This window comes from Pavona decussata, unplaced genomic scaffold (assembly GCF_977016875.1).
Source record: "Pavona decussata unplaced genomic scaffold, jaPavDecu1.1 SCAFFOLD_61, whole genome shotgun sequence".
In the NCBI taxonomy this organism is placed as follows: Eukaryota; Metazoa; Cnidaria; class Anthozoa; order Scleractinia; family Agariciidae; genus Pavona; species Pavona decussata.
The window spans coordinates 202,862-217,500 of NW_028145482.1; the positions used below are offsets into that span (position 1 = coordinate 202,862).

General features: G+C 37.8%; 2 protein-coding genes across 5 annotated transcripts in view; both read left to right on the forward strand.

Moving 5' to 3' along the window:
- LOC146478928 (TNF receptor-associated factor 2-like) overlaps positions 1–14,639 on the forward strand; it is a 50,291-nt gene that overhangs the window by 12,404 nt on the left and 23,248 nt on the right. For 3 of the 4 annotated variants that reach the window (XR_014864982.1, XM_085111226.1, XM_085111225.1), the window contains 6 exons: positions 757–907; positions 1,540–1,600; positions 2,058–2,162; positions 5,379–5,543; positions 6,276–6,353; positions 8,850–8,939. Coding sequence is in view for 3 of the 4 variants with exons in the window: in XM_085111226.1 (XP_084967352.1) it covers positions 762–907; positions 1,540–1,600; positions 2,058–2,162; positions 5,379–5,543; positions 6,276–6,353; positions 8,850–8,939 (645 nt within the window). In the remaining variant the exon portion in view is untranslated. Of the gene's footprint in view, positions 1–756; positions 908–1,539; positions 1,601–2,057; positions 2,163–2,886; positions 2,920–5,378; positions 5,544–6,275; positions 6,354–8,849; positions 8,940–14,639 lie in introns of those variants that run through there. The other variant, XM_085111227.1, reaches the window with a different exon arrangement.
- Positions 3,100–4,427, forward strand: LOC146478929 (uncharacterized). The gene has a single exon (XM_085111265.1). It carries the CDS (start codon positions 3,288–3,290, stop codon positions 4,119–4,121), a length of 834 nt encoding a protein of 277 aa, XP_084967391.1. The 5' UTR covers positions 3,100–3,287; the 3' UTR covers positions 4,122–4,427.

Genomic DNA, 14,639 nt, shown 5'->3' on the forward strand with positions numbered 1-14,639 from the left:
TGCAAGTCATTATTATTTATGGCAGAGGAGAGAGTTTTTGTTTTGAATAATTTTACAATTATCTTTGTTGGGCAAATCGCGAATGAACTTTAATTAAAGTGTTCGTTGGCAATTATAAATAGTAAAACCTGAACTTAAAGGCACATTGTACATACTAGTTATGCAATATTTTCGAGTGGTTGATTTTTCTTTGTGTACACAAAGAAAAATCAAGTCACCAGTGGGATATTAACGATATACCACAAGAAAAAACTGCATAACTAATTTATCCCATGCCACTCATTGCATTAACTTTCCTGTTCAACGTCTGGTTCCAGAAACTCAAAATTAAGGTCAAAACTGGGATATTCTTCTTCCATGTTTTAGTTGTTGACATTAATTTTTTCTGAATGAAAATTTTGACCCGTTGCAGGCTCTTCAATCGATCTTTCGGCGAGAAAAATTTGTAGGCCGCTAGGAACGCCGGGTTTATTTTGTGGAATGCTACCTGTTGCATACCGCAGAATATGCAACGGGTTTCTAGCCGTTTCTGATTGGCTGTATTCTCTATGGCATGGGATAAAAAATATTAGCGTCTTTTTCCATCCAGGCTACTTATTCAATGATCCTATGTAGACTTTTGGTTTCTTCAACTGATTTCTTTGCTTTATTTATTTACTGAATTCTAGTTTACGCAGCGACTCATTGAGAACACCTCGTAACATGCCCCCTCCGTGTTTAAATACTTTTTTATTATTATCATTATTATTACAACAGTGAGAATGCCAGGATACCGTCTGTCGAACAAGGACAAGGAGGCACTTGCTGAAAAATACCTTTGTGTTTACTGCCTTCTTCTATTAAGAGATGCCATGCAAACAAGCTGTGGCCATTTCTACTGTCAGTCCTGTTTGGAGAAACTTATCCAGTAAGTTTTCCAAACTTAAATAATTAACAAATAAATTCCATGTTGCCATGCGTCTGTGTATTATTAGTATAAATCCACTAGCGCTCTATCACGAATGCTGTTCTCTTATTGGCTACGCTACTCACTATATATTCTGTTGTAGATAGTGAGTAGAGTGAGTAGCCCGTGGCGTGACCTATTTACATCATTATTCCATAAAAACGGGAACCTGACTAATAGATTTATACTAAAATAATTAGATTATTCGCTCTCGGAAAGTTTCGAGCTCACAATCTAATTGTTAAATTGATCACAGATGACGTCAAAATGTGGTAAGAACAAAAAAGTGGCACAGCCGAGTGTGACACTGATGTTCTTACCACGATTTGACGTCTTCTGTGATCTATTACTAAACAGGCGCACGGCAACAGAATCTATTTGTTTTGTATAATAAAGAAGCAAAAGTTTTTAATGGTGATGTCGTTTATGCGTCTGTCCTCCAATAGATCATAAGTAAGAACCAATCAAAATGTGTGTAGAATTCAGCTTGTTACTTAATAAGTAATGGATGATGAATGAAATATCAGTACAGTTTTCATTGGAGATTCGGAGTACTTAAGTTACTTACTTTGTAATCAAACCTTTTTCCTAAGGGACGGAGCAGCAGTAGTGATGATTTGCTTGAAGGACCAGCAGCGTCTTCTTCCAAATGAGGTAAAGAGTATGTGTCTTTTTTCAAAAATATGCACGCCAATACCCGATAAAGTGTTTTTCAATGGATTGTTCTAAAACTAAAACCCATTTGTAAACATGCTTGTCAGTCAGAACAGACGCAAACGGCGTAATGAGTTAATTGGAATTCGAAACGACTAGACGTCACCAGCACCAAGCGCGGGAAAACGCGTGCGAGCAAGGGATGTTTGATGTTTTAGTCTTCTAACTAGTCTTAGCTTTAGATTTGATTAATTCGTTATTGTTGTAGCCTTTTTGCGTTTTAGGTTTTATTGATTCATTTTTGTTGTAGATTTGTATTTGCAGACACACATAGATTTTTGTAACGAGCCCTCTTCAGGCTCACCAATGGTCAGTATGTGTCTAAATAGATTTAATTGATTGAACGTTATATTTCCATATAACAGTTTGTTCACCAAAGTGTAAATTTTATTGGCAGATTTTCCCGGATAATTTTATGCGACGTGAAATACTAGCTCTCGTTGTTCACTGCACCTTTGTGGATGATGGATGTAAATGGAAAGGAGAAGTGAGACACCTGGAGGTACTAACATAAAGAATAAGTAAAATAGTTATGTATGTGTGAATTAGTTCAGCAAAATTTTGCTAATTGTGGCAGTGTGAGAAGAGTTCCCATATAAAGTGTCAATGTTCGGATATTTGAGGATAATTTCCCTTAGCCTCAGTATTAACAATGACAAAGCACTTATTCCCTAAGCATAAATAACATTGATACTTTGTACTAGCATTCTATTTATACAATTCTCTTTCTCAGTCCTCCATCATCTTTTTCTCCTTTTTCTTCGTTTTATTATTATTATTATTATTATTATTATTGTTATTATTATTATTAGTATTATTATTATTCGGGATTTTCATAGCAAGAGGTCTTTAGGCTTGTGTTTACTAGGCTGCCTAGCAACCAACTAGGAATAATCGTTCCTACAATATCCATTTTACAGTTGTGTGCTTAGTGACCTGGCATGGATTGAAAGCGAGGCTGGGGGTAGCCTTGTTTTGATACAAACCTCACTACTTTTCACATATAAATTCTAGCATAAGAACACCGTCATTTACATATGAAAAGCAGCGAGGTTTGTATCAAAACAAGATCACCCCCAGCCTTGCGTCCAATCCAAGGCCAGGTCACTAAAAATGGTCTATTCAAGAACTTTTCTAATAATCTAATAATCGTAGCTGATCCCAACAGTGTTGACTTCTGAATTAGCACAATTGCCGTGTTCACTCCCGCCCCATGACATTCAGGTTCCTAATGATTCCTAATGCACCTGCCACTACAGGTATCATTATAACTATTATTATTATTATTATTATTATTATTATTATTATTAATATTAATATTATTATTATTATTATTATTATTATCATCATCATCAATAAAGATTTGGTAATGCAGAGACATGCAAAAATTAACGATAAAAACCGACGTTTCGGTGTCTTCATGACGCCATTGCCGTTATTCACAAACGTGCCTTTGGACGAAACAATAGAGATCCTGGTCAACAGAGCCTTTACGAACAATTGGTTCAATACAACGCACAATATTGACCTTACCAGAACGGATCTTGTCGATCTCCTAAGCGTAGCCACCAAAGGCCCACTTTTTCAGTTCGACGGGGCTCTTTACGAACAGACAGATGGCGTTGCTATGGGGTCCCCTCTCGGGCTCTTATTAGCTAACGTCTTCATGTCATCCATCGAGGATACCCTTGAGCGACAAGGAAAACTTCCATCCTTTTACCGTCAATATGTAGATGATACGCTCACTGTAATGCCTGATATAGCAACAGCAACTACTTTCCTGCATACCCTCAACAGTGCCCACACTTCGGTCAAATTCATCATGGAGGTGGAAAAGAGCGGCAAGCTACCTTTCCTTGGCACCGAGCTACTCAACCATGCACCGCGGATTGAAACCAAGGTTTATGTGAAACCAACAAACACAGGTCTAATATTACACTATCAAAGCCATGTAGACAATCGCTACAAACGGAGCTTACTGACAACAATGCTTGATCGCGCACACCGATTATCTTCCTCCTGGGCCTATTTCTCTGAAGAGTGTGATCGCCTAAAGAACGTTTTCGCACACCTTAAATACCCTGAACGCTTGATAAATTCGACCATTAACACCTTCCTACACTCAAGAATAGTTGACCAGCAGCCCCCACAGACGCCGAAAGAACCAAGAAGCATTGTTCGTGTAGTAATACCGTTTAAAGACCAGGAATCGGCAAATTATGTTAAAATAGAACTTAAGGATCTCAGCATAAAGGTGCAGACAACCGTCCAGCCAGTATTCGTTAGCCGCAAAATTGAGCAAGATCTAAAAGTACGCGAAACCAAGCCACAGATTGTCAACCAACAACGCGTCGTTTATCATTTTCAATGTGACCTGTGTGATGCGGGTTATGTTGGCTATACGCGCGGACACTTACACACACGTGTGGATGGACATAAACAAAAAGCATCTTCAGTGTAAAAACACTACCACGAACAGCATGGCGAAGTCCCGAAAGATCTACCGAGGCGTTTTAGCATTCTGAAAAAATGTAGAAATAAGTTCGATTGTTTGGTTAACGAAATGCTTTTCATCAGAGACCTAAAACCCACTCTGAACGTGCAAAACGACTCTATTCGCGCAAAAGTATTTACTTAATTAGCCTTAAACACTATATGCTAATTTATTGTTACACCTTGCCGCAGACTCTGAAATTTTTTATTTCTCCTTGACAATGGCGTCATGAAGACACCGATACGTCGGTTTTTATCGTTAATTTTTGCATGTCTCTGCATTATCATTATCATTATCATTATCATTATCATTATCATTCGTTAATTTTCTTGTTGAAATTATCATTATCATTATCATTAGCATTATCATTATCATTATCATTATCATTATTATTATTATTATTATTATTATTATTATTATTATTATTATATATTTTTAGTGATGATGCATGAATTGTAAATAGGTTTTTAATAGTTCTTTTTTGTACTTTTAACTTGTAAATATCGATTTTGCTCGGAATATTTCAATAAAGTTTAATTATTCATTAAAAAAATATTATTATTATTATTATTATTATCATTTGAAACATAAGAAATTAAAGTTAATAACCGACGTTTCGGGGTCATCGTGACACCATTCTCAAGGCAAAGTGGATAAATTAATGCGAAGATTTGATTTCTATACTCTACAGTCTCAACAAATTAGCATATTAACAATGGATCACTACATTCGCGCAAAGGTATTCACCTGAAGAACTTGTGATCCATTGTTAATATGCTAATTTGAAGAGACTGTAGAGTATAGAAATCAAATTGCCTTGAAAATGGTGTCACGATGACGCCGAAACGTCCGCCATTATTATTATTATTATTATGATGATGATGATGATGACGATGATGATGATGATGATCATGAAGAACTATCTGCTTCACAAAAAAATTATCTTTGTCATGTCAATTTATAGATTGCGTGATTAAGTGAGATAAATGAAGTTTCTCAAATGGATTGAGAAGTTTACACATCAGCACTGATTTCAGTCACTTTAAAGAACTGAGAACAGTACAGAAAAGATCATAGAAAGGCAAAATTAAAACGTTACAATATTTGACATGCCTTAGAATTTAAGGGTTTGTTAAATTAAGTGTTTCATTTAGTATCCATCATAAAAGTTCTTTTCTCCATTGATTTAAGAAAGAAACTACAAGACATTTTTTTAATTTACAGAATCACACGTCAGGCTGCGAGTTCCTAAAAATCCCATGTGTACATCCTGAGTGTGGCGTACTGGTAAAGAAGGGTGATCTCAAGGAACACTTGGAAAGCGAGTGCGTGTATCGATTACAAACATGTGATTTCTGTAAGGGAAAAATCCCGCTGAACAGGATGAAGGTACTCAGTACATTCTTCTAGGCTTTGATTTACTTTCACTCGAAGAATTTTTTATAGTTATCTTTCTCTGTGTGATACATGCACATAAACGTACAATTAGTCTCAATACATTCAGAATGGAGTGAGGAAATTTCGGCCTCTCCCCTTCGACATCTTAACAGATCAATCAATCCATCAATGAAGGAAGGAAGGAAGGAAGGAAGGAAGGAAGGAACGAACGAACGAGTGAATGAATAAATGAATGAATGAATGAATGAATGAATGAATGAATGAATGAATGAATGAATGAATGAATGAATGAATGAATGAATGAATGAATGAATGAATGGATGAATGAACAAGTGAATGGATGAATGAATGAATGAATGAATGAATGAATGAATGAATGAATGAATGAATGAATGAATGAATGAATGAATGAATGAATGAATGAATGAATGAATGAATGAATGGATGGATGGATGGATGGATGGATGTGACACGATGTGTATAAATGAAAGTTATGGTATGGTATAGTATGCTATGAACGAATGCATTATTGAATGTAAATAAGTGTTGAGAAATGTCCTGGTGCAAGGCTTGTTTCTTATTGTAAAATACGGCACCATCTTAATAACATTACTGCCTTAAAACCAATTAGTTATTTTTTTACACCGGTGTTTTCTTTTCCAAAGGGTATATGCATCTTCATATTTCTTGCTGCTAAAACGGTAATGTTTGTTTTTGTTGTAGCCACACCAGCAGAGGGACTGCCCATCATTCCCAGTTAAATGCGACAAATGCAATAAAGATAAAATCCCTAGGGAAAAGGTATGATATAGCCTGCGTAGGTAGCCGGAAAATTGAGCGGTTGACTCGCTCTTTATGATTCAAACCGTTGCAATACTTGATCACCTTGATCCTAGGCAAGAGTCACGTAAGTCACGCTTCTTTTACCCCCATTTAGTCCAAACTACTTTGATCTAAATGCGATTACAATATTCTCCATTATTTTATTATTTGCTTCAGGTTTTGAGGGATTTATTCCCGTGATAACTTGACCCGATTCAGATCTATAAATATATGGCAAATTCAGTAGTGGAGCTATCTGAATGCAATTCGCTTGATTGTGGTAGTTTAAGCAGAAACAAGATGCCCCTCTAATGGCATTACACGGAATACTTAATGTAGCCCCAATTATTCCCCATTGTATTTTTCGCAGATATTTAAAAAATATCCTCCCTTGGCCATTGAAATAATTGTCTGAATGGTTTTATTCAGATATATTGCGCGATACTTATCGTTGTGTTACTAGGAATCATACCAGAAATAACTATGCAATAACGTCATGACCCCGCTGAACTGGTCTGGCCTCCTCTAGCTCTAATCCCTCGCGTTGATCATTCGATCTGTTTTTTGAAGCGGATTTTCTTTGCTGTGAACTCTCCCAATTTCCGCCGTTTCAACTGTCGAGTACTACCTAGAAGTTATTATTTCGATTTACTGCTTGAAAAAGGTTGGTTTTCTCTCTGAAAACGGCAGATCCGGAGTCGTAAATTCAGACATGTGGCCACCATTGAACGAAAACAACTTTTCCAAATGATGATTTGCTTTGACGTCACACAAGTAAAGATGAGTGGGTCCCCTCCCTCGTGATATACGCGCAGATAATGGAGTTTGATTGGGCCGCTTTTGTTCAAGACAATCAAAACAATAGATCCCTTCTGGGAGAGGGAAGAATTTAATCTAGTTTTAATGAATAAATCAAATGATGATTTGACGTCACACCGTGAGAAGTGATGAGTGGGTCCCCTCTCTCGTGATATGCGCCTGCAAAATAGATTTTGATTGGGCCGCTTCCGTTGAAGACAATCAGAACAAAATATCCTTACTAGGGGAGGACAGAGTTTAATGCATAAACAAGATGCCTGCTACACTGGCATTACGCGTGATGCTGGGGCTGATTCATTTATTCCAACTGTATGCTTCGCCGATTGATAAATCTATCCTTGCTAATGGAATAGTTTGAGTCACGACGATTGCGTTACGTTGTTCCCTTGTATTACGCGACCCAGACTTTCACTGGAAATTTTTGAAATTCCATTACGATAACATAAGCTTCTCAATGACCTCTTTTCAGTCTGGCGTCGTGGTCTAAGACTGTGAAACAAAGCACGATTCCTTCGCCAGGAACTCACCAATTTCCACCGTTTTAAATGTCGGGTGCTTCTTAGAAGTTATTCTTTCGATTCACCGCTTCAAAATGGTGAAATTTCCGTTTGAAAACGGCACACTTGAGTCCAGAACATTGATAAAACTATCCTTGCTAATGGAATAGTTTGAGTCACGACGATCGCGTTACGTTGTTCCCCTTGTGTTACGTTACTCAGGTTTTCAAGGGAAATTGCGGGAATTCCATTGCGATAACGTAAGCTTCTCAATGACCTCTTCTCTGTCTGCAGTCGTGGACTAAGACTGTCAAAGAAAGCACGATTCCTTCGCCAGGAACTCTCCAATTTCCACCGTTTTAGATGTCGAGTGCTTCTTAGAAGTTATTCTTTCGATTTACTGCTTCAAAATGGTGAAATTTCCGTTTGAAAACGGCACACTTGAGTCCAGAACATGTTAACAATATGGCTCCACAATTTAATGCAGTTTTAATGAAGAAATCAAATGATGCGTTGACGTCACACAGGTAAGGGTGAGTGGGTCCCCTCCCTAGCGATAAGAATGGATTTTGATTGGCCTGCCTTTGTTAAAGACAATCAGAACAATACATCCCGAGTAGGAGAGGGGTGAGTTTAATGAATAAATTAATGTACCGATTTGTAGCTACGAGGAAGAAGAAAAAAAAAAAAAAAAAGAAATCGACCCGTTTTTAGACACGGTATGCCCCTTCAGGGCATCCCGCGTAATTAATGTGCACATTTGCGACACCGATGAAAAAAAAGATACCCGACCGAAACCTAGACACGTCATGCCCTACGGGCATTCCGTGTAAAAAAGAAAGTTTTACTCGGTTAAATACTACGGTTTTGCTCAATCTTTGTCACATTATCCTAGTTTAATGACCTAAGCTCCCACGAGTCTCCTTATTGTCCAGTGGTAGAACGTCCGAAATAGTAGTAGTCGGAAGGTTATAAGTTCAGTCCTGTAGGTTCGACTGACTCCTCTTTGGAGAACAAAGTTTTTGATACCGGGCATGCCTGTGAAACTGACTGACAAATATATATCTTTCTCATTTAACTACCAGGCTTAAACATACCAACGCATTTCTTCCATTTTTCCATTCCATTAAAAAATAAAGTTTTTGAATACATTTTTTAGATAGCAGATCACCAGAACCCCCTCACGGGAGACTGTGAAGGTGTAGATGGGCCATGCCCTTTCGCTCAGATTGGTTGCAGCAAAACTGAGGTGAGTCGGTAGTTGTTCATTTTTTGTCAAATTTTACGAATAAAATTTCCAACGAATGGACTGAATGAATGAACCTTATTTCTGTGTCAAAAGTGAAGGGAAATTCTTACAGATAAACAGCTCTCTGAGACTTTTGCACTTTGGCTCCCTATAATCTTTGTTTTATGAAGTACGTAGATCAGCCAAGCAGCACGCTGGATAATTTGGTAACATTGCGTGTCACTGATTGTAGGCACAAAATCCTCCCTCATTTTTTCCCACCTCCCTCACTCCCCCTCCCCTTCCCCGGTTACGCCGGCCACGCAGGCTAGCACAATATCTGAATGATCGTGCTGAATACCAATTAAGATACTACCTGAGCACAAGTAATTTCTCCTCACAACGTCACACTTGGCTATGACAATTAAAAGAAATGATCACCAAAGATAGACCAGATTAAGTGTCTGATTATTTCAGAAATCCTCTCATCAAGGAATACATTTAAAAAAAAACATATGTAGAACATAAGCATAAACTTTGGGAAATTAATTCACGACCACACGTCGAATATGTGATAATGGACATAATCGTCTCACATCCAACAGGCGTGAGTGGAATAATTGTTTTATTAAAACACTCAACTGAAAAATTTATTGTAGATGAACAACCAGAGGACAATCTAATTTAAGGCGGACAGAAAATTTAGTCCCTGCCGAATTTCACTTGTTTCTCTGTAACTGAACTCTAAGGCGGACATCTCTCTAAGGGGGACAGCGGACACTTTTTTCCAACATGTTTGTTAAAAAAACCTCTCAAAGCGGACACCGGATGTTTTTGAAATTTTATAACAGGTCCAAAATTCCGAAAAATTAGCGCAATCTGTTAACAGTGGTTTTAATAAAATATACCAGACCTTACAATAAATATGTCTTAATACAATATTAAGGTCCAGATCGTTTTCTTCACTTTTAAAGACATATTTGTGACAGCTGATACAGATTGATCTGTTCCAATACTTGAACTGAAAACTGTAACTTGCAGAACGTTTTAGGAAACTGAAAATTTATTCCCCGAATTTAGCTGTTGTTGGTTCTAAAAAAATGCCAGATTTGTGATCTCAGATCATTCGGATCATGGTACATCAAAACAACCGACGAATCCTTGTCCAGAGTGCTCCTTTGATGTACCATGATCCGAATGATCTGAGATCACAAATCCGTTTTTGGATTCCCCCCCCCCCCTCCCCCCCCAAAAAAACGCACCATAGCTGTTTTCAGTTTTCTAAAAATACCAGGTGACCCATTTACAAATTTTTAAGGGCATTTTTACAACTTTCGAAAACAAAAGGAATTACTCGCTGTACAGTGTGTGGAAATTTTGAGCTGACATTTTGACGAAGAAAACTGTTGATTTCTTTAGGAATAAATCCGAACTGATATCCTCAGTAGTAAAATAGGGACCACTGAGGCCGGAAAAATGCTGAGGAAATGCTGAGGAAGAGCTGAGGGAAAGCTGAGACATCTCATTACAGTGCTGAGGCATCTCATTAAAATGCTGAGGCATCTCATTACAATGGTGAGGCATCTCATTACTGTCCGTTAGATGACATCATAATTTATTCTCACTACCACGATTGGTTGTCTCTAAAAACAAATGCGTTTATTGGTTGCCTCTTTTTAAGGAGGCACTCTGATTGGTTATGTCTATGTCGATTGTTATGAAGGAATAAAACCGAACACACCACCCATGGCGTCACTCCACCATTGGAATTTCTTAGTCCTACTGCTTTTTTCTACGATTGAATTAATTTAGGATGGCTCCAAATATCCTCCTTAAACCTACCAATAGTTTGCCAGATGTATTCTTCAGTGTCTGTAAGTAATAACAATACCTGAACCGGCTACACGCAATCTATTTTATGCAAAATCTTCGTCCACTTCGATTCTCAGACCGTCAGTTCCTTAACAACATGGCTAGCAAGTTTACTGTTGGAACCTCAATCACCCTCGAAAATTTGTGGAATAGTGATATTGAAATAGAATATCGGAAACACTTACCGACCTGTTTCAAAACCCTGAACGGAACAAGGGAATTATCACAGAAAGCTTAAAAGACAATTAAAAATTAGCGACGCGCGACACCCACGCATGTGTCTGAGAAAAAACAAAGACACATGACTAGAAATGGTCCGTTTGTCTCCTTTTGTCCCTTTTTACGTGATTTTGGCGTTTCAGGCCTGTGTTTGGCCTGGTTATGGCCCGTCTGATCTTTTTATTATTTATGAAGGAGAACGCTTAGTAACCCCACCTTCACCGATTTTCTTTAAAAGAGACGCGTTAGTTTTTGAAGTTTAGTTTCCTGCCAGAACGCGTGCGGTTCAAAAAAAAGATGACGAGCACAAACTATACGTTATACCCGCAACAAGGTGCAGGAGATTATAAAGAGAGTGAAGAAAGCGATTTCTCCCAAGAAAGCGAAGTCTCTAGTCAAGGAACAGAGTCTTAAAGAGAAGAAGAAGAAACAGAAAACTTAGAGCCGTGGTCACGCATTTTTGATGAAGCCGAGAACCGCCACAAGACCCAGCTTAACGCTTTGATCAATCAATACCAAGAAAACGGAGATTCGGAAAACGTTGCTCGTAGTAAAGCCGTGAACGCTCTCGTTCCTGTTTACAGAAAAGAGCTGAGAAAAGTGCTCTTAGAGAATCTACAGTGGATGCATGCAATGAAAAAAGATCCCACCTTCAAAAAAGTGATGGAAACCCAAAAAGAGCTTAAAGACAAAGAGAGATTTGATTGGTTGGAATCGACGGAACTTGCTATCGATAAGCGAAAATTCTTACTCAATCGATTAAACGAAAAGCAGCCCATTCCACAAGATCAAGACTAGACGTACTATGAATGTTATGGAATTTTTTTTATTTCCTGGACCTTTGTATTGTTGCATTTCAATAAAACTGTAAACAACCAAACTTTAAGTGTGTTTACTGATGACTTGAAAATAATAACAATAATAGTAAACTTGTACAATAAATACGAAATCTGAAATTTGAAATACGAATTACTAAAGCAAGATCAAAACTTTTTAATTAGACACCCACGCGTGTGTCTGAGAAAAAAAAAACATAACTACAAATGGCCCGTTTGTCTCCGTATGTCCCTTTTGGCGTGGTTTTGGCCTTTCAGTTCTGGTTATGGGCTTTCTGGCCTGTGTTTGACCTTTTCTGATACTCTTTATAACATGACCATTTGTGTTCAGTCACCAAACTGTAACATGGTTTACAAGAGAGTTTGCTGAAACTGTCCGGTTCCATCGTGCGGGGCGAAGTACCTTGTCAGATTAGCTAACCATCTCGCGAATGTTCATCAGTTAGACCACATACAGCGAAGACAGTATTTACAAGAGGCGAAACTTCAACCTAAAGTTAAAGTCGTCGTTTACGGAAGTGAAGCGGATAATTCTGGAAAAAATCACTATCACAATCTAGCACAGAAACAAGAAACGGTGTACGAACTGTCAAGATATCGAAGAAATGACGCCTCTTTTAAAGCAAAAAACTAAAAGACCGACTAAAAAGAACAAGGCAAAGCACAAGAAACAAAGAAAGTCGAACTCTTGGCTTAGGGGCCATAATAAAATTGTGAAGGCACGGAAGGAAGGAATATTTATTATTCCTCGAAATAGAGCGGAAAAACGGATTTGTAATAGTCAGTCAAATGACTCATTTTCATTCCTTTTCCTTTCAAGTCTCTGTGTATTTGACTCTATTATTAATTGTTTTTTAATAACGTTTTTGAAACGGTATCTCTTGTCTGGTTCTTTTGCTGACAATTATAAGTCGCGTGTTTCAATGGATCCTTGTTAAGTTACATAAAATTGTTTATATACTAATACGTCAAGATACCCCTTGGGGTTTTTCAAGCAAAGCTGAACTAATTTTATGCAACTTTGGGCTTGCGAACTCGCATAATTAACTGACTAACGGTCGTGAAACGCTGAGAGCGTATTTGAAAGGGTTCGTCTTTTGGAGCAATGTGGTTCTTCATTGCTGTATGTAGAAATACATAACAACTGGAGTGTCTGCGTTAGTCTACCAGGTGGGCCTGCAGATTAACTTCACCAACAACATACTCTGGTTATATGGTTAAGTAGATTTGTTTATTCAGAGAACGGTGCAATATTTGCTTTTCGTGGAAACAGTTACTTCCGATTGGTTATCGACGGCACAAAACTTCTCATACTAAATAAAATCAATTCTAATTGTTCTAGTCTGAATTACTATTAAGGCACTTTTTTTTATTTCAGCAAGTTAACTGGGGAACCTGGCGCATCGTTGAGTAAGATATTTTAAAATAAGACTTATTTTAAATCAACAGATGTAAATATCTGTTTGTCACTGTACTAATTGTAGCTAAGTCGTTCGTGCGTGACACAGATGGGCGAGCCTGTGAGATTTAATATCAGCTCGTGGTAATTTTGGTGTTTCATAGTTTGTTTTACCTGTGTACACAATATTTGACATCAATAAATACTTTAAAACGGTTCAAACTGTTAAAAAAGTAAAACCCTCATGTTTTATGTACAAACTTTGGCCGAGGAGTTAATTTATTGAATAGTGCTTTGTAATGTAGAGTTGCAGATTTCAAAGGCGCTCAATTAAAATTTTATCGAATTTTGATTGGCGTTCATGCAAAAGTGCCACTAGATCCTAAAGATTTAAAAACGTAGACCTAAAAATCAATGACTGTCTTTGGTTATAATATCAGAGGATTTGAAGAACTACCGGTCAGCTTTTTTCGCCGCTGAGTTTGGATTATTTTACAGCTTCGCGTAAATGAGAAAAGTGTGTCTTCTTAATCGGGTCTCAGTTCGCTCACAAATGAGTAGAGATTAAAATTATTGCCATGGTTTGATTAAGGAAGAATCAATGTATTCAATTATACTTAAGAAAGATTGACAGCTATGTAAACGTCTGTGTAGCGAGAAGCTGAAAAGTGTAAAATTTCGAGTTTAAGCTAGGTGAAATCCGAGCTTCCGGTAGGGTTACCGTTTTTCGTGGTTTTCTGCCGTTAAATGGAATATTTCAAAAGACTAACCTCATATCCTTCAGTTACTTACCTAGGCCTTCAAACTGACAAAGTATGAGCGAAATCGATTTTTTGACCGTGGCCACGATTTCTTTGATTTTTACTGACAATCATGCTTAAATCGTTTGTTTTGAGACCATTTGGACCATAGTACATGACATACAGAATGCGATCTTGCAGTTGCTTTGCTTGAACGATCTCGCCACAACCCTCAATTTCCAGTGACGTGAGATATATGCTGGTCCAAGGAAACTTTGATAGCTCGTTAAGGTACGTTTCCCACGAATTAGCTAGCTTGAAGCCAAGAGCACAGCAGACACCTTCGGCTGTTTTTAAGACGTTGCTAAGTTCGATTTTTTCTCTCACTTCATCGTGGAAGTAAAACCATGCATCTTCGTTATCCATCATTAGACAGAAATGCTCTCTTTGACTCGGGTGGTGAACAGTGCAACCGTAACAGCGACTGAGTTTTTCCTCGTGGATAAGTCTGTCAAACATTGCAGCGTAAGTGAGCTGAAACACATGTCCGACAAGACTGGCTATCTTTTGGCGCTGGATGTTTTCCACTTCGTCCACAGTCAAGCTATTGGTAGGTTTCAGGAGGATATTTGGAACCATCCTAAATTAATACAAT